This window comes from Talpa occidentalis, unplaced genomic scaffold (assembly GCF_014898055.3).
Source record: "Talpa occidentalis isolate TD23 unplaced genomic scaffold, MPIMG_talOcc4v2.1, whole genome shotgun sequence".
NCBI lineage: Eukaryota > Metazoa > Chordata > Mammalia > Eulipotyphla > Talpidae > Talpa > Talpa occidentalis.
In genome coordinates this window covers 99811875-99835166 of record NW_026555331.1, presented here as the reverse complement: position 1 = coordinate 99835166, position 23292 = coordinate 99811875, and the positions used below count along the sequence as shown (strand labels likewise).

At 39.8% G+C, this 23292-nt stretch overlaps 1 protein-coding gene across 1 annotated transcript in view; it reads right to left on the bottom strand.

The window, feature by feature from the left end:
• The window catches only part of DNAH11 (dynein axonemal heavy chain 11), a 304261-nt gene that overhangs the window by 82556 nt on the left and 198413 nt on the right, over positions 1–23292 (bottom strand). The window contains 3 exon segments of the mRNA XM_037508957.2: positions 2013–2126; positions 9503–9649; positions 14337–14570. Of these exon segments, the coding sequence (XP_037364854.1) occupies positions 2013–2126; positions 9503–9649; positions 14337–14570 (495 nt within the window).

Here is a 23292-nt window from a genome sequence, read left to right as displayed (position 1 = left end):
CACCACTGCCCATTTTTACCACCAGGAAAAATGACTCAGCAGGTAAACCATTCCTGCTCACTGAGTTCAAGGAATTTTAGAAACATAGATGTTTTAAGAATTTATGGGATCCATTTCATCTACATAATTTATTAGCATTTTCACTCTCCTGGAAATTATTTAACAGTGTTTCTTAGCTGTTTTTCTGCTTTACATGCACAAGAAGCACTACAGTTCTCAATGCATGAATGAAATCTACTTGCTGCCCTAGTCCTCAATCCCCTCAGGTGAGAACCTTAATTTACCTACCAGACAGCATTAAGGGTATAACTTACAAGTATCAGGATAAATACTTTTGGGCAGGAGTTAGTACCCATAAGAAGTACACATAGGCTCATGATACATGATTGGGAAAAAAGTATTTCCTGTGATATTTTATGACTATATAATATACTCTTACTTATAAAACCTTATCAAATATCGAACCTAATTCTGTGGCATTACCACAGCTGCCAACTTATTTGGGGAATGATTGCAAAGAATGGAAAGGGTATGAAAATAAGAGCAAAAGCAAACACTTAAAATATGCTAATGATGCAGAGAGCTCTCTAACCAAGATTCTTTTGTCATACGTAAATATCATTTATAAATATACTAGCTTTATATTCGTAACATTATTTTGTCTCATTAAATAATATGTTCAGAGAAAAAATTTGCAATTGTAGAGAAGTACATAGAATATAAATATTCCATTGCTTAGAAGGAGAGAGGAAAATACAAAATTCGATTACTCAGAGACTGCCAGTTACTATTGTCGGGGTTTTTTTTTTTCAAACTCCTTTTTTTTTGTCAGCAGCAATGTTCTTAGCAAAAAAAAAAAAATGCTAGTCATATACATGATTTGATAATCTGCTTTATTCACTTAGTATTAAATGAACAGCTGATGTTGCTTACTAGTATTCAATATCATTCTGACCACAGCAGAGTATTTGGATGCATAATCAATCACGGTATATTTACGTTCTTTCAGATTTTTCAATTTTATATTGACACTCTAAGAAATACCCATGTGGAGGGCCTCCCCTGGTGGCACAGCGGTTGAGCGCTGGGCTGCGAGGCTGCCCACAGCCTCTGCAGCGCCTGTTTGTTCCCCGGCCACCAGCGAGGATCCCACAAAAAAAAAAAAAAAAAGAAAAAAAAGAAATACCCACGTGGATAACTCTTTGCTCATGGTCCAAATATGCATGGGTCAATTGGTGGTGAAAATTCTATGGGGACTACAACTGAGAAAAGAATGCAAATATTGTTAAAAAATGAAAAATGATGTAAAATATATAAATTTTAAAAATGGGTGAAATATTTCATTGAAGAGCAGGGAAGTTTGAATCCTTTGCTCACTGGAGTTTAATCTTAAGATCCTCAGGCCTAGTGACTCCCTGGGATTCTTACCAGAGGCCTAGGAAAAACCTGAGGATAAGGTTAGTGGCAGGCTCTTAAAATATCATTGCCCACAATTCTACTTTCCCTTATGATATCCTTCTGGTGGTCACATTATTTTGTTTTATGGGAATCTGAAAATACTCAATGAGATTTCACTAATAGTCTGAAGCTAGAAAAAATGGTTCAGGACAAGCCTAAGTATATTTGTTCCCAGCCATGGTTATTTTCATATTTGGGAGGAAATAAAGAATCCCCCACTTAGTTCTTAAAGCAACACATAATAGGAATAACTGGATTTAAGCCTAACTCAATTGCTAACAACAGACTTGTCTTTCATTTGACAACAAGCCTCCTGGCACTGGGAGTATTCAAGAGGAGGCTGCTTGCTGGGTGTGGATGGACAGCCTGCTGGATGAGAAAGGAGTATGACTCTAAAGATGCTCTTACTCATTTGTTCCAATTTCATTAATTCATAGGTCTTTCTTTCCTTTTTAAGAAGTTTTTAGGTTGGCTGGACTTAATCCTCAGTTATTCAAACTTAACCCTTAAATATAATTTTGAGGATACCCCAGGAGCCAAGAAATTATCTTTACCCGGTTAAGCGTATCGAGTGCGGCTGTGGCAGCTACTAGTGCAGGCTCAGCCTTGAGTAAGTCGGCTTCACACTCCCTTTGTTTCTGGGACACTTCAGTCTGGATGGCTTTCACCTAGCAACAGAGGAAAGGCACACACACACACACACAATCATTGTAGGTGTCTCTATTGAAAAATGCAGGCTGACTCAGAAGTACTGCTTACTAGTTCCTTTGTCCATATTTTGAACAGGTGAGGAATTTGTGGGAGGACTAATTTCCCTTTAGTCACAGTGTCTTCAAAATTTTATATTTGCTCAAAACACACAACCACAAATCCAAATCCCAACACTAATGTATGTGAATGTCAAAATATTCCAAGTAGGGTTTTCACTAACAATAAGGTGCCACTAGTAATAAAGACAAAATCAAGCAATTCCTGTGTTCATCAAATTGAAAACTGTCTTGTCTCTTGGACAAGTAAAAACCCAGGCTGGCTTAGCAACTTAAATCACAAAATATTCTCTAAAATTCTCTAATTTTTGCTAACATCAGCCTAACTGACATGTTGGCTATCTTTTAAGCTTTTTGGTTCAACTGGCTTAAAGATACTGTTCTAATCTGTGTATGTTTAACCACAGATAGGATTTAATTCTTATTTTTAATGATTTTCTATTTTTTAAATTGAGGTAATATTGCATTATAACATAAGCTTCAGGTGTGCATCATTGAGAATCAACATATATAGAGATTACATAAAGTTGGCTAAGCATCCAGTTCTACCCTTCAACTTATGTTCTCCCCTTTGTCCTGATTTACTCACTTCCCTTTTAGTAACTACTAATTGGTCTTACAGTCAAACATTTTATTTTGTTCATTTGTTTTCTCTACATACCACATATGTAGATGTGGCATGTATGGGGTGCATCTGTCTGTGTCTACATTATTTCCCTAAGCAGATCCCTTCAGGGTCCATCCGTATCATTGGATGGCAGGATTTCATCTTTTTTAAAGAGTTGAACAGTATTCTGCTATGTATATATACCACATCTTCTGTATCCATTTGTCTGTTGATGGGCACTTAGGTTGTTCCAATTCTTAGTTATTGTAAATAATGCTGCAGGAAACATGGGGATGCCTGGTCCTCTTCAAATTTTTTATTTTTCAGGTAAATACACAGAAGTGGAATAACTGGCTCCTATGCAAGTTCTTGGAGGTTTTAAAGATTATTGGTTTCTCAAGGGAGTTGGTAAGGACTTATAGCTACAGCAGTAATGGAACAATGGAACAATGACATTTGATGTCTCCTTGACTGTAGAGTCTGGTGGCACACTTCACAACCATAGAGGTTGCTGCATCAGTCTCCTGACAAGAACACATCTACTACAAATAGAAGGAAACCATGTGAATTTTTATTTCTCAGCAGAAATTTGAGTTTCTAAGTTATGGAAGTGGGCACCAGAATCCATTCATGGTGAGGGATGGTTCCTGTGTGATGGTGATTGTGGAACATTAGTATAAAGAGAAGTATAATTCTTCGGATGTGTTTGGAATGAACAGGTTTCACTATACCATAAAATAGAATACTCCTCACAACAAATAAGGTTGTCTACTACAGCTTTATTAGCAGTAATTATCCTTTTCCTGATTAACTGTTATTTTGCTGTATGAATATGATTGGTTCAGGGTAGATATGTGATCTCCTGCCAGCACATACCCAGCTACTATTAATGTAAATAAGAGAAACCTGAGATGTGGTATATATACACAATGGAATATTACCTACCCTGCAATTAAAAATGATAAATTCATGCCATTCGCAGCAACGTGGATGGAGCTAGAAGGAATTATGCTCAGTGAAATAAGTCAAAAGGAGAAAGAAAAATATCAGATGGTTTCACTTATAGCAGGAATATAGGGGAACCAAATAAGACATCAGTGTAAAAAATAAAAATATGAAACAAAAACAGATAATTATAAATCAGAGACATCCTGCAGGGAAGGAGGAGGGAGAGGAATCAGAGGGAGGGAGGGAGGAGCACAGGGGACTGAGGTGATGGTGCACGGGTGCATTGGGGAAGGAAATTCTATGGGGACTACACCTGGACGGCGGGAAGCAAATATTGTTTAAAAATGAACAATGATGTTAAAAAAATTTAAAAAAGAGAAAAACCTGTATGCTTAGTGAGAACTACTCCAAAACCACAACCCTCAAAAATTGCCAGGAATGGACCACAAAAATCATACAGATACCAACTTTTCAAGAGTACTAGAGTATACCTTTGCAGACAAAAGAGTATATATAATGGGCAACTTTTTTTACCTTTGATTTATCCCCCCCCATAAGGATTTAATGAAGCTATAAGTGCTCTTTGTAACCATTTACAATAACATCATTTGAAACTGGACTCAGGATCATAGATTTTTAGCACTAAAAGAAACATTTAAGTGTTTCTCTTAAGTGCTGTTTCATGAGACTAGGAGTTGCTACTATTCTCTTGACCCCTTTACTGTTAATGGAGTATTATTCCTTTGAGTACTTTTTATAAACACAGAAATCTTGGACATTAAATAAAAGGTATAAGTGCAGAAAAAAAAAAAAAACACTCTAGGTTGATCAACTTAATTCTCATTCACAGTACCTCTTACCCTAATGTGCAATAGTACTAAGTAATGCAGATGCTGTAAAAGTTAGTGACTTGGCAAGACCCAGTGTGCAGTTTCCTCTGCCCTGTGACACCTGGGGAATGCCCAGCAAGGGTCAGCCTGAAGAAGAGGGATGAGCTACGCACAATACATGTGTGTGCTCTTCCTCCACACCTGTCAGCTAAAGTAGAGATTCGGAGCTAGCCCCATTCTGGGTACACCAGACCTTAGCCATGCTTTGTTAGTCAAAAGCTCTTTGCAAATGGTACATGATATTTAGTTGTAGTCATACAGAAAGAATAGAGTCCTGATAACTGTTATCAGCTGAATTGTGTCCACCCCTAATTCATTTGTTAAAGCCTTAACCCCCAGTACCTCAGAATGTGACTGATTTGGGGATAGGGACTTGAAAGATGAAATAAGCCTATTAGGATGGGCCCTAATCCAATATAACTGGTGTTCTTAAAAGAGGAAGAAATTCGGACAAAGAGATACCAGGTATGTGGGCACATGGGAAAGACTGACTACACAGCAAACAGGCAGCCAACTGCAAGCAAGGGCAGAGGCCTTGGAGAGGAGGAAACAAACATGCAACACATTGTTCTTGGACTTTCAGCCTCCAGAACTGGGAGATAATAAATTTCTGTTACTTAAGCCTCCCAGACTGTGCCACTTTGTTATGACTTAACTAGTCAACTCATACACTGCTTTTACCTGGCTTCAAGCTGTCAGAAATTACTCTGGGTGGGTGAAGGAAGTCAAAGAGTACAAGCTTCCATTTACAAAATAAACACAAAATGAGTACAGTATGACACTATAGTTAACAATGTTGTGCTGCATATTTGAAAGTTGCTAAGAGAAATCTTAAATGTTCCTATCATAAGAAAAACAATTTTTTTTAACTTTATGATGAGAGATGTTAAATAAATTGGTCATCATTTTGCAATGTAAACAAATATTGAATGTTATGTTATATACTTGAAACTGATATAAGTTAATTATAACTTAATTTAAAAAGAAACATGGAAATATAAAAAAGAAGAAATTCCTATGGTCCTCCAAAGTGCAGCCCTACCTACATTTAGAAAAGAAACACATGTAAAAACTAAAGGCCATCCAGAAATCAAGGGATTGTATTAGCCCTGCAATTTAGAAAGTACTTCTGCTTATGAGGATTCCATCTCACTCAACAAAGCAAGCAGTTTGAAAAGGATCAGAGAAGATCCTTACAACTTTGGAGCTCAAAATTGAAAACCAAAGGATTAATTTTCACAGACTTAATTGTACTTTGTTACTTAAGTTACTGCCATCAACGCTAGTGGTTTGAGAGGTCCTTGATTATTTTATGAATTTGAAGCAACAACTTCAACCTGCTTCTGGACACAGGTTGTCAAGATGTTCAGTAAGGAAGTTTCTAAACCCCAATATTTGTTTAGTCATATTAAAGGTGGCAAGGTACTTTATAAGTTAGGAAGCACATCTCTTCAATTACTTCCCATGTATTAAGCACTGAGACACTAATTTCACCAGCTCACAGAGTCAACATATACACCTTTGAACAAATGCACAGAATCTAGCACACTGCTGAACACATGACTGTGGGAGCCTGTAACACACCTCCAGGTGTCAAAAAATGCCTTCATTCTACACTGTCTACTTATAAACAGACCTTCCCCCATGGCCACCTAATTAATTTTTTTTTAAGATTTATTTATTTATACAAGCACTGTGTATGGTCAGAAGTGCAGGAGGGTGAGAGAGGATTCACCAGAGCCAGAGCGGGGAGCAGAACAGGCAGACTGATGAAGTACACTGCTCAGTGGAGCAGCAGGCGGCAGGAGAGGTCTGCATGCCATGTGGGACCCTCACCAGCGGCCAGGTATCGAACCAGCACTGCAGAGGCTGTGGGTAGCTTCACAGCCCAGTGCTCAACCACTGCTTGGGGAGTCTCGGCCACCTAATTTAAAATAGTTCCTTCTAGAATTGGACTTTCAGTGGTGCAGATGTTTTATGACCATGCACACCTGAAACTTCTATGTTAAAAAGCAATGCTACTTCAATAAGAAAATTATAAAAATAGGGCCTCCCCGTTGGCGCAGTGGTTGAACGCTGGGTCTCGAAGCTGCCCGCAGCCTCTGCAGCGCCAGTTCGATCCCAGGCCACTGGTGAGGGTACCACAGGGCGCGCAGACCTCTCCTGCTGCCCACTGCTCCCCTCAGCAGTGTACTTCTTCAGTCTGCCTGTTCTGTTCCCCGTTCTGGCTCTGGTGGATTCTCTTACCCTCCTGCGCTTCTGACTGTATGCAGTGCTTGTATAAATAAATAAATAAAATCTTTAAAAAAAAATTATGAAAATAGGTTTTTGTTCCTTTTACCATATCTATTTTATTTTTATTATAATCCTTATGAATAACTCAAAATATTTTTTCTATCAACATGATATTTGTCTCCTCTCAGTCTTCTCCATCATAACATGAGCTACATGAGGGCATCTTGCTAGGCAAAAAACAGGTATTCAATTGTTATTTATAATTAAGCCTCATGTATAAAATGGGAATATTTGTAAATATTTTTGTTTCTTGGTATGAATTAGAAATAAAAAATAGCATGTATCATTTCATGTTTGAGGAACCTTGTGAAAAAAACCTGTCAAGTGAGTTCTAATTTGCTAAAGCCTCGCTTCCCCTTTTGTGAGGTTTATTTTGCCTTAGGAATTCACACGCAAAAATATCTTTGAAGATCTCTGAAAAATATCTACACAGACAGATGATGGTATATTAATTATTAAAAACCACACATTTGTGTATTGCCTGAGAAACTGTCCTACATGGAATTAGCTATGATAATCTACTATGTGTGATTCCCAATTGCTTGATATTCTAATATACTTTTACAGACATCCTCTACTTAGCTAAAAACTCAATAGAAAGAGAGTTAGGAATTAGCTATCCATCGGACATGCCAAATGTACCTTATTTTTCAACTTCAAAAATTAAAAAGGAAACCTGTACTCCTACATTTATACCAGCACTGATATGGAAACACCCAAATGCCCCAGAACAGATGAGCAGATCAAAAAGATGTGTTATATAAAAACAATGGAATATTACTCAGTGATCAAAAAGATAAAGTGCCATTTGCAGCAACATGGATGAAACTGCAAGGAACTGTCAATCTGTTAAACAAAATAATCCAGAAGAAGAAAGATAAATACCAGATGATTTCACTTATAGGTGGAATATAGAGAATCAAACAAAGGATCAGAGAAATACAAACTTTAAAATTGACATCTGAAAGCTAACCATAGATCTGAGTCATCCAGGAGGGGAGGGGAAGGGGAGGGAGGGGGAAAGGGGAAGGAAAGAGATAAAAACGAGATGGGGAGACAAGGAGCATAGAGGACTATGGGTGTTTTGGTGATGGAAAAACTATGGTGACCATACCCGGGGGGAGAAATCCTATATTCTGGAAAAAAAAAAGGATGTAAAATAATTATATATCATTAATGGAAAAAAAAAAAAGAAAATACTAAAAATTTGAAAAAAACATTTTTTCAAACTGATTTAGAATTTTGATTTCAAATATATTTTTCAGGTGTTTAGTTGTGCAAGTTAAAAGCAAATCTGCTCTAGGGGGGCCTCCCTGGTGGCCCAAGGGGTTAAGCACCGCACTATGAAGTAAACTGCAGCCTCTGCAGCATGAGTTCTATCCCAGGCTGGTCAGGGAGTAACCCACATGGCGAAGCAGACATCTCCTATCTCTCCTGCTGCTCCCCTCACCAGTGTGTTTCAGTCTGCCTATTCTGTCCCCCACTCTGTCTCTGGTGAATCCTCTCAATCCCCTGTATCTCTGGCCTATACCCCAACTCTTGTATGCATAAATAAATAAATAAATAAATCTTTAAAAAAATAAGGCAAATCACTCTAAATACATTAGAAAGGAAAACCAACTCAATTGTCTATGAATGAATGGTGACTTCACAAGAAAAATATATTTTCTGGTATCATAAAATGCAGAGATAATGGTATGATGGCTATAGAGTCAATGAATAAAGAATATTAACAGTTTATAATTTTTTAAATTAACTAAACCCTGGTTATAATCTTTTGTCTAAAACAGGAGAATATGTCTCACAAATATACATTCATTGAATTTTTAAGCAAGTATTTGTTAGATCATTGTTTACTATGAAATTTCTTTCAGGAAATAAAATACACATAGAAAAAAATACCTTCCCCCATTTGTTGCAGAAGTTTTTGTAAAAGAAGATGACAAAACAAGTTATATATTTATTTCAGAATTGTTGGAAATCTGAGTACAAAGAATCTATAAAATCTTAAACACAATTGTTTCCAACAATAAAATATAAACCAGAATGCCAGGGCCTCCACTGAATCAAAAAGAACAAATTTAGTTTAGGATTTAATAATAAACTCAAGTTGTATTATTAAAATGCAAAATTTGAAAACCATCTTGCAGAGAGTGCTGGAATGGGCTTTGTTAACAATTGAGTTGTTCAATTTGCCTAAAAACTAAAAACCTTTAGAAACCTCAGAGGTGACTTCATGACCTTTACTGTATTACAAATAGGCCTGATGTTCAAGATCCACATCCATTATATGCCTGAATGAGCTCAGTATTTATTGTTCTTTCATATCATTAAAAGAGCTAAAAGGTTGGGAAAATGCATAATGTAAAGAAAGGTCAAGTGGTAATCATGGTGTGAAATGCTGTTACATGTGTAACTATAATAATTCTTTAGATTTTATGCTCCCTGGAGAGGAAGTTGTTCAAAATTGTTCACCTACAAAGGTTTATTTTGTGCTAAATATAGCTCAGCACTCTAAATGGTGGAATTAGCCTGACCTTTTGCTCCTCGGCATCAGCGATGGCCTTTTCCCGGCTCACTTTCTCCGTCTGAAGCCCAATCTTTGTGATCAGAGCTTCAGCATCATGATTTCTCAGTTGCAACTCGGCTTCTTGAGAGGCAAGTCTGGCTTTTAGCTCTCCCACCTAAAGGAAAAGTCATTATTTTGAAGTCACTTGCCTTGATAACCACAAATATAAGGTACAGATTATATTTGAAAATGAATCCAGGGATCCTGAACAGTTTGCATTTTTTTTTTTATCCTTTTCTCCGTGATTTGGCACAATCCTATGTGTAAAAATGCAGTCCTATTTTTCCCACTGTTTAGGAATAAAAATAAGTTTTCCATAAAATTATCTTCAGCACCAGCTATAATAGAAGTTTATCTTCTCAATCTTTGCAGTCAGGAAGCACTCACAAGGTTTCACCATTGTAGATGGGTCTCCTGCTTTTCTGGTCTCATGCAACTCAGGCTCAGGACAGCAGAGGCCTTAGGAAGATGTGCTTGGTGAAAGTAGACCTTGCATGTGCCAGCAGAAAATTGCTACAGGGTTCACAAAGCGTGAAGCCATCAGGACCCATTGGCTATTACCACTTTACTTGGTCAATTGCTTAGTTTGATCAAAATGTTCACAGAGAGCTCTTACCTCTTCCCACAAAATATGAAATGGCCTTCCCAATTTTTTCTTTTTCTTTTTAAAGATTTATTTATTTATTTATACAAGCACTGGGTACAGTCAGAAGTGCGGGAGGGTGAGAGAATTCACCAGAGCCAGAGCAGGGAGCAGAGCAGGCAGAAGGACCGAAGTACACTGCTGAGGGGAGCAGCGGGTGACAGGAGAGGTCTGCGCTCCATGCGGGACCCTCCTCCGGTGGCCGGGGAGCAGCCGGGGATCGAACCAGCGCTGCAGAGGCTGCGGGCAGCTTCGCAACCCAGCGCTCAACCGCTGCATCACCAGGGGAGGCCCCCAATTTTTTCATCTCATGTAAGATTCCACTTAATACCTAACTAAGAAGGGCAAACCACCAGTGCCTTGTGTGTATCAGAACAGTGTCATCAAAAGCTCAAGAACTGTCCTGGATTCTTAGTGTGTATCCTAGAAAACTAGCCCTAGAAGGTCCTTCTTGGCTTAAATAACTTCACTCAGTTCTTGCGGAACTCAGTCTTCTGAGGCATCAACAGATTAATCATGTAAGACTAAGAATCATTTTGTAAGCTGGGAGTTGATGAGGTTCCATAGACCCTACTAGGTTCCTATGTTTAAGGATCATGTCAACAAAAGCAAGGAGAAATACTGGAGAGAAAAACACAACTTGGTTTTCAGAAACATAGGAAAGCAACTTTATACATCATGATAATTAACTCTTCATTCCACTTATTTTCCCAAATTATAAATATTTTTTAAAAATCATACAATTAAGAGTAATCCTAACCATTAATTTTGACTCAACAGCTAAAGGCACTTCAACGGTTCCTTCTGTGGACTGAAACCCCACTACAATATTCAAGTGACCCTGTGAAGTGCCCCCCCCACCCCACAGTTTATTCACATTCTGCCTGGAAGGCATGATTATTACTATGACTGCTATTACTATGACCTATTGTAGTTTAAGCTAAGACTGATTTTTCAGCCTCTCTATGAACTCAGAGTAACTTGCATGTGACATTTGCTTCTCTGCTACATTTAGCTATATGAAATTTGTCATGTGTTAGGCAATAGCCAAAAGAATCATCTAAGAGACTGGGAGGAAACTATTTTGAGCCCAATTTCAGTTTCTAAGAAAGCTATTAGGTCTGAAATATTCAGTGACTCTAGCCCTCACTGCAAGGCCTCATTGATGAAGGAAGGTCACTATGATGACCTATGCTGACATCCAGAGGGGCAAAATGTGGCTATAAAAAGGGTTTACAGATTTATTGCAAGGAATGAACTGCACTAAATTTAGGCATTTATATTTCAAATTGCATAGATAGCGGGCTCTATGGAGCTGCTTAAGGCAGACCTGTAGAGGACCTAGATCCAGCAGGCAAGCATTTTGCTCCTTGCACCCATATACTCCCCTCGAAGGCTTTCCAGTTGTACACGCAAGAAACCATGTTCCCTTTTCATAGTGAACCTATATCAAAAACTCTTAAGGAGCTGTTAAGTGTTCTACCCACTCTTCTGATACTAAGAACACTGCAAGCACAAACAACCAATGAAAAGAAAGCACCAGTTGTCCTCAGTTTATGTTTCTTGTATCTTTGTCTCAGACTTTCTACCTCTTGTTTCTAGCTGAGGGGGAGAAGGAGACCCCAAGCAGCCCAGATGCTGTGGTTGCCTGTCCCATTCTTTCCTCTTCCCCCCTTGGTCCCCCTGGTATCAACAGGTAAGTGAGATGGTTATTAGGGAACCACAGGCTCTCTCTCCACCGATTCCCCTAATGCCACTGGTATGTACTGAGTTGTTATTCCACTTTTGGGAATCTCTGTCACTTGGGAAGAAAACTCTTAAGTGTCACAGTAACTATTTTTTTCTGTACCAAGGATTGCCCCACCCGTATTGATGGCTCAGCTTGGGTGCCAACATTACCTTTTCCTGAGCGGGGGGGCAAAGTCAACAGGTTTGGTTTGGGGCCTCATTCAAATGGACAAATTTCTGAGATACAGATCTTCACTCATCTTTGAGCTCAATGGACACCTAGGAAAGTTGTTTACTAGGGAAAAGGTGTTGATTTTTTAAAATATGGAATTGACAGGCATAGGGAAGAAAAAGAGGGAAAAGCAATAAAGAGTATAAAGATAAAAGAAGAATAGGGCCTCCCCAGTGGTGCAGGGGTTAAAATCTCAGCTATTAAGCTATCCCTCGCCACTGCAACAGGCCAGGGAGCAACCCACATGGTGCAGCAGACCTCTCCGGTCTCACCCGCTGCTTCCCGTAGCAGTGTATTTCAGTAGGTCTGCCTGTTCTGTACCCCACTCTGTCTCTGGTAATATTCTCATCCCCTGCACTTTTGGCTTACACCTCAGTTCTTGTATGCATAAATAAATAAATCTTAAAAAAAATAAGAGTAATGAAGTTCTTTGAAAAAAAAAAGAGATGTATAAATATGATTTTACACTTGGGAAGCCTTTCAGCAACTGCTCTTCACATCGATCTAAGAAACTGTCTCAGAAACCTTCTCACTCTGGTTTCTCTTTCACAGTCACAGATCAGTGCTTTCCCAAGAAGCCATGCCTTGTAGAAGAAACAAAGGGGAGAGAAGCAAGCAGCACTCTGGCTGAGAGTCGGTTTGAAGGACATGGCCACAGAGCCCTGCATGAAAAGGTGCCATCAAATGGTCCCTCAACCAAATCTGATGTATTTCTAGCCTCGTAGAGATGGGTCACTGAGCCTGCTTGGTGAAGAATTGGCTCAATCTTTTGAAAGGTGAGAGTGTGACCTGACAGAACGAGAGGATTCTGAAGAAGACCCCTGGCTTTCAGGGGACCATCAGTGAGAATTTTCTTCCTCCAGTTCTAGGGCCCAGCTGCCTTTATAGGTTGAATCACTCTATAAAGTCTCCATACTCTTTCATTCTAATATATTTTCCCTAGTCACAGAGAGGCAGTACTTGACCATGGATCATGACAGGCTTTAGAGTAAGACAGATCGTGGTTCAAATCTCATCCTCATTGACTCTGTGACCTTAAACTCAGTAGGTGCCACATTTAAAATGCTAGTAGCAACATCTATTTCATAAACTTGTTTTTAAACAATGAAATTAGATGACATACATGTGTACAGACCCACACATGATGAATATCCTATACTAATTCTCTAGACGTAAGCCTGCAGGTTAGAGTCTGTCCTTCGAGGTAGCAGGAGGTTTTATGACCGGGGCTGAGGCCGTCCTGGATACTTTTACCTAAGAGAAAGGGTGGCTAAAAGGAGTGAACAGATACCAAATTCGGAGAAAACTATTAGATGAGGGACCCCAATCACATCGATCCTTATCAGGAAATGATATACATTTTATCTCTATACTCTAGAAAAGGAACTGCTAAGAAAAATAAATCTTTCCCTGTTAAAGAGTCATAGACCTGGAAATGTAAATAATAAGTTTGCTTCCTTAATAAGCATATCTAAACAAGGTCTGGCAGCAGGCCATCCTGAAAGATCTATATCCTTCCCCTTTTCCAGAGTCAAGAATTTGTATGCTAACTAACCAACTTTATCAATGTAAAGTGATTGTGTAAAAAAGAAACTCTTTGTCCCTAGACCAGTGCTCAGACCTGATGGGACTACCCAGGTCTGAGACCTCATGCACGAGTAATAAAGCTTTCCTGACCTCACCATTCCTTAAGTACTGCTTGTTCTTCCCCTGCCTGGGTAAAAGGCTAGAATTTATTTCTGCAACACTCTTTATTGCTTTTCCCTCTTTTTCTTCCCTATACCTGTCAATTCCATATTTTAAAAATCAACACCTTCTCCTTAGTAAACAACTTTCTTAGGTGTTCATTGAGCTCAAAGATGAGTGAAGATCTTCATTGGGAGGGTTGAGAACCTGAGGTCAAAAGGGATGCAAGCTCCATTCTCAGGTGCTAAAACTCAGAGCAGTCAGAGACAAGGGGGATCCAGCTGTGCCTGAATGCTGCCCTGAATCAGGCCAACAAGGGAACGCCTGTCTCCAAACCAGCTGTGAGAGTAATTGGCCAATCTTTTCCAAGCTCAGGAAAGGAACAGTATGTTCTTTGTGTCATTAAACTGTAAATTTTGGCACCAGGCATCTTATATAAATGGGCTAAAATGTTGCTTCAAAAGAATTTTAAGCGGGTACATTTCACTCAGTAATAACACATCCTGGTCATACCTGAGAAGTTGTAGTTTTCAGCTTCTGGATTCCATTCACCAAGCGCTCTTTCTTCTGGGATACCTCTTCTTGTTTCTTCTTTAACAGGTTGTTGAACAGCGATATTTGTCCTAGAAAACTCTTTGGGGTGGTATAGTTGTGTCTTCTCTCATTCTGGTAATACCTGGTACTTATCTCATTTACACTGGTGTGAACGTGTGCCATGAAAAGGCTAATGGAATCTTTTTCCAGTGGCTGAAAACATGAAAATAGCAATTCACAGGAAAGTCTCTCCAGTTAAAAATGCAATTTAAAAAAAAAAGGAAAAATTAGCAAAATTATACCAAGATTTTTTTTTCTAAAAGACTGAATAAAACTATAGCAGAATCTAGGAAGTTTATTCAGCCTTTAAGGGATAGACACAGGATCAGAGATGACAGGAAAGCATTCAGCTTTAGTAACTCTTCTCGCCAAGTAGGGCAAAGGATTTTTATGTGCTTAACATACCAAATCCTTAAGCCAACACACAACAAGGACTGCTTTTCACAACATGATTGTTATCTACCAAGTGTGCAAAACAGAAAAGGAAGAAATTAAGACACAGTAGCCTGAGAAGTATTTTTGATGTTGCTTTCAAACTAAACTTTAGTCAAAGGGTACCAACAACCTGCAGTCACTGAAAAAAAAAAAATGCTGAGAAATACAGTTTGGTAAAAGCCCACCTGAAGGCAAACTGGATGGCAGGGACTAACATTTCTGGGACAAAAATAATCATAATCATTTCTATTCTCATTTGAACCAAACAACAACAAAAATTCCAAATAACTCTTATTTGAAGATTTATTGAAGGGTCCTCCCCCCACCCCCATACACTCTTTCCATTTTGTCCTCTATGACTTCTGAAGTAGTTAACTTTTTAATTTGTGGAGTCACATCTCCCTCATTTTAATGATTATTTATTGCAATCTGTACAAGATGAACCAGGTTCAATTAATCAAGGGAAGCCTAAAAATCAATTAATACGAATTAAATGAGCTACACCAACTCTTAGGAAAGTCACACATAATTTACCAAAGTGTTGTCAATAATGCTCCGACATCTTTGGGAAAATTGCACACAAGTGGCTGGTGATGCAGTTAAATGTTTCAAACCTGAGCCATTAATATCACAAGCAGGGGTGTTAGAAGGGGCCGGCCAAGTGGCTGCTGAGCAGCATCTAAACACTTAGCTTTCCGACATCAAGAAAAATTCCTGGCTAAAAATTATTTCCACCCTGGATTGTTCTGCATATCGAAAATCCATAAGACTCCTAACTAAAATAATATTTTAAGGCAAACGCTAAATACAGGATGATACAAATCCTGAGCATTCTTTGTGTCTGGTAGATCCAAGACATGTGTATATTATCAAACCAGTGGGCTAGAAAATATAAATTTACAAGGAAGTTATATAAACGATATAAATCATATCCCCTGGGGGGTTTTATCTTTAAAAAAGCTAGGCAGCAATATAACCATGGCAGAAATTCACTCCTGTCCTGCCTCGCTTTAATGTGGGCACATATCTTTCTTCAATACAGATAAATACTTCCCCAGCCAAGTGCAACCTCCTTACAGGGAAAGAAAAAAACAAGCACCCTGGCCTCCGCCCAACCATGATCCTTATGAGGAGGCTCCTCGGCTGCCCTGAAAAGCTCTCTTTAACAACAGTTTCATTTGTAAATCTGAGATGAAGAAGTGGTTTCCGGTAGAGCTGGAAGTGGCCCGAGACAACTTGTCTCAATGGGGCAAAATAACTATTGTTATCGGGCTTAACAAAATGGCACAGCATGGGAGACTTGCGGAGCCAGGGAGCAGCTGGTTGTAATTCACACTGTTTTTCAGAAAACTCTAATCGTTCCAGAACAGACCTCTTTGATGACTGGTCTTCCCTGCATTCTCAATTTGTCACTTTCTCTTATGATAAGGTCAGTAGTGACAGCACTTCCTGACATTAACAGCTGTGGCTTTTAAAAGGGTCATTGTAGAACTACTAATTGCAGTAATTTCATTAGCATAAATTATTTATTCTGCCATTCATTTATCTCCAGTTTTCTTTTGGGGTGGGGGCAGCAGAGAGGAAGGGCTGCTGGTGCGGCGCAGCGATGGCAACGCAATGCTGTATTTTTCACTTTTAAAGATGCCAGTGAAAAGCATCGTTCCTGCTACATTTGGCCCCTTAATGAAAACCAGTTGATCCCATTCTGTAGTCATTTAGCAGCCAAATGTGCTGGAGGCAAAAATAAAAATAAGCGAAGTGCCAGTATCAAGTGGTTATCAATCCAAGGTTTCCCTGCTCGGATGCTTTGGAAAACAATGGCGTGCCCAGGGCATAAGCAAAAGCAAAAACGAAACTCCTTTTTCCTCATGGGAAGACAAAGTGTTTAATTCCACTCTCTCAGTTGGCTCACTGTAAACACTGAAACAAACAAATCTCTGCTACTTGTGTGACAGTTTTGGGGTGGTGGCAGTGGCTGCCTCACCACGCACCCCAGTCACCTGACTCTGACAGCAAGTGCCCAAGAGGACAACAAAACAATGACTGAAACACCAATATCAAGAGGTCAGCACTAAATCAAGCATCTTCAGTGTTATTTAGGACTTTACACTTCTCAGAACCATTGAAGAGGACTATACTGGTCTGTAATTTTAAATTTAAACTGTCAAAGAGCACTGCTTTCAAGATAGGGAGGAAGGGTGGGCAAAAGAGAGGGGACAGAGGAACAAAAAACTTTTTAAGTTTAACTTGGGTTAATTTTCATATATAATGTCTGATACCTACAGTCCATCCTGAGAGTCTCTCTCAAATTATTTCTATATAAATTATTTTACAACTTTATTGAGGTATAATTGATATAAAATTTATTTATTTAATATATATGTTAATTTAATATCTTATTTAATATCTATGTTACTTTTTTAAGACTTCCAAACTATGGAATTATAAAATCAATTATTGGTACCTTTTAGTTACTTTTGGAGCTGGTAAAAGTTGGTACTAGATTAATTAGAGATTGTGGTTGTGTTATAGAGCAACCCCGATATTAAACGGGTTCCTGGCTGTGGGTCCTCACCCGCGCGCTTTAAAGGGACTTATGAATACTCTACTACAGACATACGCAAAAGGGTTAATAAAAGGCTTATTTACAAGAGAAAAGGAAATAAGGAGAATGTACAACTCAGGGAGAAAATAGGGAAATAAAGTCTTTAATGCGTCCTACCCGATCCAACGACCTGGAAACCCAAAGTCACTCTCAGAGCTGGCCCAGAGCCCAAAAATGGAGAGCCCCCAAAGCCCACGTGTCTGCCTTTTGTATCCACCTGGCTGCTTAACCCCACCCTCAGGTCCCAGCCACCTTCCCTTTGGTGGTGATGGGATTTGGAGTTCCCAGTGTCTTTGGCTTTGACCTGGGGTGGGGGTGGAGTCCACAATGCCTATATGAACTTTGCTTTGGGACATCCTTTTCCCCCTAACAGTTGGAGGATTGTTTAATCAAATAAAGAAACTTTGATAATGTGCAAAATGAGCAGTATTGTATTTAAGCACCTCTCCTAAGCTCCTCTTAGTACTGATTTACTCTAAGAAAAACTCCAGGAGGCATTCAGGAATTCAGGGTTCAAATCCCAGGACTTGTATTAGATTTCCAGTTCTGTAAAGTTGGACAAATTTTGATACTCCTTGCACTCCCTCCTGCCACAAAACCTAAGGTCATTCCTTTTAACCATTTGTTTTCTTCCTTTCCTTTTTTTTCTTTCAAAAAATATTAAAAATTTGTGCAATAGTCAAGAGAAGGATTAAGACGATGGGCTGTAGTGTCAGAACCTCTTGGGTCCCTTACCTTCAGAGTGATGTTGTGCTCATGGCCTTTATCCACTCGACTGTGTGATAGAGAAACCAGTGGTCCCTCCTTAGAGGCCGGTATTTGAGGTAATAAGCAATGCAAATTTGGAGTGTTAACTTCTGCAGTTGGTGTGGGTAGCAAGAGCCCCAAGGATAGCTCCAGGAAGAATACCAACACCTCACAGGGCAAACAGGAGCACTAAAGGCAATGCCAGGTTTTCTAAATCCCAAACTGGCATTTAGTTCTTGTTTGTTACTGTAGCGACTGCATTTCGTTGTTAGGTTGTTTATACTTTTTTTTTTTTTTTGGCTTTAATTTTAGAACCAATTTAATTTTGTCCTGGTCAAAGGCAAGAACAAGTTCAGCACAATCCCATAACCTTTTAGATGAATTTCCTGAAAGATTAGGAAGCAAGAAACAGTGAAAGGGGTGCCTCCATTGTTCTCTGATAAAACATTAAAACGAAGAAGCAAATAAAGACCGAAAGAGTCTGAGGTGAAGCAGGAGCCAGCTATTCCTCTGAGATCAAGCCAAGGAGAAGGTGTGGCTGGTTCTGGGGAGTCCAGACCACCCAGGAAAACCATAAACAAAACTTGGATGTCTTGATGGCTCTATTTGACTTAGATAAACTTGTAGCTTAACTATATGCCAGGCTCCTGGGTAGCTACAAAAACTGGATCTACCTTTATTTTTTTTTTTTTTTTTAAAGGTTTATTTATTTATTTATACAAGCACTGGGTACAGTCAGAAGCGCGGGAGGGTGAGAGAATTCACCAGCGCCAGAGCGGGGAGCAGAGCAGGCAGAAGGACCGAAGTACACTGCTGAGGGGAGCAGCGGGCGGCAGGAGAGGTCTGCGCGCCATGTGGGACCCTCCACCGGTGGCCGGGGAGCAGCTGGGGATTGAACCGACGCTGCAGAGGCTGCGGGCAGCTTCGCAACCCAGCGCTCAACCGCTGCGCCACCTGGGAGGCCCTGGATCTACCTTTAAAGCAAAAAGGTTTCCTAAGTTTAGTTAACTGCAAAAAATCCTGGGAAGCAGCTGACTATGCTTTGCAATTCTATTCTATTTTTTTTTTTTTTTAAATAGAGGCATGTTTTTATTTATTTATTTATTTATTTATTTGTTTGTTTGTTTTGTTTATACATGCACTGGGTACAGTCAGAAGCGCGGGAGGGTGAGAGAATTCACCAGAGCCAGAGCGGGGAGCAGAACAGGCAGAAGGACCGAAGTACTCTGCTGAGGGGAGCAGCGGGCGGCAGGAGAGGTCTGCGCGCCATGTGGGACCCTCCTCCGGTGGCCGGGGAGCAGCCGGGGATCGAACCGGCGCCGCAGAGGCCGCGGGCAGCTTCGCAAGCCAGCGCTCAACCGCTGCGCCACCGGGGAGGCCCTGCAATTCTATTCTAAATTGGATTAGCATGCACAGAGGAAGAACTGTATGATGAACAGTATTGTGTGCATTGTGTGCAAAAAGGAGAATGTGGGCTGAAGAAGGAAAAAGGATGGTAACAGCTACCTGTGCCTTTTCTCACTTATTGAGTGTACCCTGGAGTCACATGAGATTTAGATGGATTCAAGGCAAATTTGATTGTATCTGTCTTGCTCTTTTAAGTGACTTCAACATTCCTCAGAAAAAGGCTATCTCTTCCAAATTCGTAGAATTTCTAATGAACATCATTATCTTTCTACTTCTCTGTTCACACCAGATAATTCTAATTCACATTTCAAAGCAAGAATTGTACTAAAAAACATTAACAGAAATGCTGCCAACCTAGCTATCTCTGACAAAATATTGTTTACTGCTTTTCATGCTTGGCTTAACATTTTTAAAACAAGCGATCGACCACTGCAGCAATCAGTCTTTAAATACAGCAGTTATGTAACTTTCCTTGGAGAAAGGACATTTTTCATGATGGGTTTAAGATATGGTAGCATAATATGCAATTCCTAAGTTCCCAAGCCCTGCAACAAGTCTGGAATGAAGAGGTGTTGGCATGTGGAATAAATTCATTCCATTGAAAAAAGCTGATGGTGCTGAGCTTGTGTAATTACTTTCAGGCCCATCACATGAAAGGACAGAACTTTATCTTGCCAGGTGATGAACAAGCCTGTGGAGGATGGGCTCCTCCACCCTGCTCAGCCCTCATGCTACTCCTGCCAGTGCAAACCTCACATCTCACTCAGCTCACTTTTTCATTTCCTTTCAATGTTTTCTCCTCTCATTAGGCCCTGCTGTCATGTCTGTCTATTGTCTATTTTGATTATTTTTTTTTTTTTTTTTTTTTAAGATTTATTTTATTTATTTATTATATAAGCACTGGGTACAGTCAGAAGCGTGGGAGGGTGAGAGAATTCACCAGAGCCAGAGCGGGGAGCAGAGCAGGCAGAAGGACCGAAGTACACTGCTGAGGGGAGCAGCGGGCAGCAGGAGAGGTCTGCGCGCCATGCGGGACCAGTCTGCGCGCCATGCGGGACCCTCCTCCGGTGGCCGGGGAGCAGCCGGGGATCGAACTGCTGCAGAGGCTGCGGGCAGCTTCGCAACCCAGCGCTCAACCGCTGCGCCACCGGGGAGGCCCTCTATTGTCTATTTTGACTTGAAAAGCAAAAATACTTTTAATACCCATCTCCCAATTTTCTCTTGAATGTTCCTCACTGGGATGCACATACTTTCTAGTAAGTTCTCCTCCCAGCGTACTTCTCTCAAAGGACCTCTCTTTCTCCCCATCCCTCCAGTGCATCCTCCCATCTCTATTTACAAATCCTCTGTGAGGAGGAGTGTGTGGAAACAAGATCTTCAGATAAATACCCACTGATACTGAAATGTCAAATTATTTTGGTCATTCTGTCAGTTGTCATTTTGTTCACTACCAGGTAACAGGAAAGTAGCACAAACATTTACTTAGACACACCCCTGGCTGCTGAGTGTGTACTGATTGAAAATTATATGTCAACACACACAAAACCGCTTGCCTTTAATGAATCCTTTCTCTGTGGCTAAAGGGGGTCACCTTGTGTAAGTACCTCACACTTAGCAAATGAGGTCAATAATTAAGAAGTGCCTAAATTATGCTGATAACTTTCAATCCTAATGGTAGAAATTAAAACTCAGAAAGTGATCAAATTAGTGCTCATTCAAAAAATTTAAAAGCTATTTTTGACCTTTACAGAAAAGGCACCACACATTTTTAAAAGGAACACAGACATGTTACACTCTAAATTATAATTACTGCTCCTGGGTAACAAATTAGGAAGGTGGGAAAGTGAAATAAGCACACTGCACTGAAATGAAATCATCTGGCTAATTTGTTTCCAGGCATAATTCAGCTCCATAGAAATAGCAAAGTGCTTTTTCAACTCCTATTTGGCTCTCGGCTTCCTATAGGAGGCGTCATGACACCACCAGATAAAGCTCAGGGCCTTCTAGGAGCCTCTGAACTAACATGATGCAAGTCCTGCCTCGTCCAGCAGATGTCAATGGTCACTGGCACATGGAGCTGCAGCAGCGAGTTTCCAAAGTGGTTCCTACTTTGCCTAGAAAGTCTGCACCAAAGCAGTAAAGGCAAGGACATTAAAAGCCCTGGGTCAGACACAAACTGATACCATGCAACTATGTCTGGTTTCCCCCAGACATAGAGAAAGTAATATTAGAAGTAAAGTACATTGGTCCTTACCTCTTACTGACAATACCAGCCTGATACAAAAAGAACTGGGTAAAACAGAATTTTGCTATCAAAAGATACATAGACTCTCTCCCCTCTGATAAATGATTATTATGACCCCTTCCTGTAATTATTATAAGACAAAATAATGTCCTACATAATTCTAGTAATGCAGTGAACCTAGCAGTAGTTTTAGATATTTGTTTGTTGTGACCATGATTTGTTATATTTAATGGCTTTCCAGATTTTGAAGTATAAAATCTTTTGGCAGACTTTACCTAATACTAGTGTTAGTGTCTATTAAACAGGGTGACTTAGCCTCTTCAGGAAGACAAGGAGTAATGAAAGCAGTGTTTTAGACAAGCTTTAACCACTCCTGCCAATGTCTACCACCTTCCTCATCAGTTCACAACAAATTTACATTCATTTTCCAAAATGGAAGAACTGCTCTGCGGTGCTCCCTGACAGTGAAAAATCACTTTGAAAAATAGGTTCATAGATGAAGATTATTCGTTCTTTATCCAGGAAACCAGTGGCTGCTGCTATTTTTCTTAAGGTACAGGTGAGTATTTTTCATTTATTTCTAGAAATATTTTAAGTGTGAGTAGGCAGGAAAGGAGAGGTAAGGTATTTGAGTATCATAAAACCTCTATTGTATACATATTTTAGATAAAGGTGGACATTTCTTTCCTGGCAATTCAACATTAAATATCAGATTAATAGATGATATAGGAAAACAATAAATTATATATAATAAAGTTATAGATATGTAAAACATGAAAATATAATCAATAATTTTAACTGCATACAAATAATTAAATATGTAGCTATGCCTAAATTTCTAACCATCTGGCCACCAAAAGATTCAACACAAATGTTAAAGGACTGCTTTGGAAGAATGGCAGGTGTGTCTTTGGTTACAGTAGGTTGTCCCTGTTTATCATAAACTCTCAATTGCAAACAGACATCATTCCTTACATTTCCTCAATTCTCTCTCTTTTTTTTAAAAAAAGTTTTATTTATTTATTTATACAAGCACTAGGTACAGTCAGAAGCACGGGAGGGTGAGAATTCACCAGGGCCAGAGCGGGGAGCAGAGCAGGCAGAAGGACCGAAGTATACTGCTGAGGGGAGCAGCGGGCGGCAGGAGAGGTCTGCGCGCCATGTGGGACCCTCCTCTGGTGGCCGGGGAGCAGCTGGGGATCGAACTAGCGCTGCAGAGGTTGAGGGCAGCTTTGCAACCCAGTGCTCAACTGCTGCCCCACCAGGTAGGCCCTCAATTCTCTTTTTGATTCAATCATTTGGATTTCTGCTCTACTTTAGGTAACTTTTTCTTTATTGCTAAGTGGAATCAGAAGACAAACCTCTCTAAGAAATGTTCACAATCACCACCCCTCCTAACTAATCAGAAAGGCACCAGATATAAAGCTCCAGTTCTA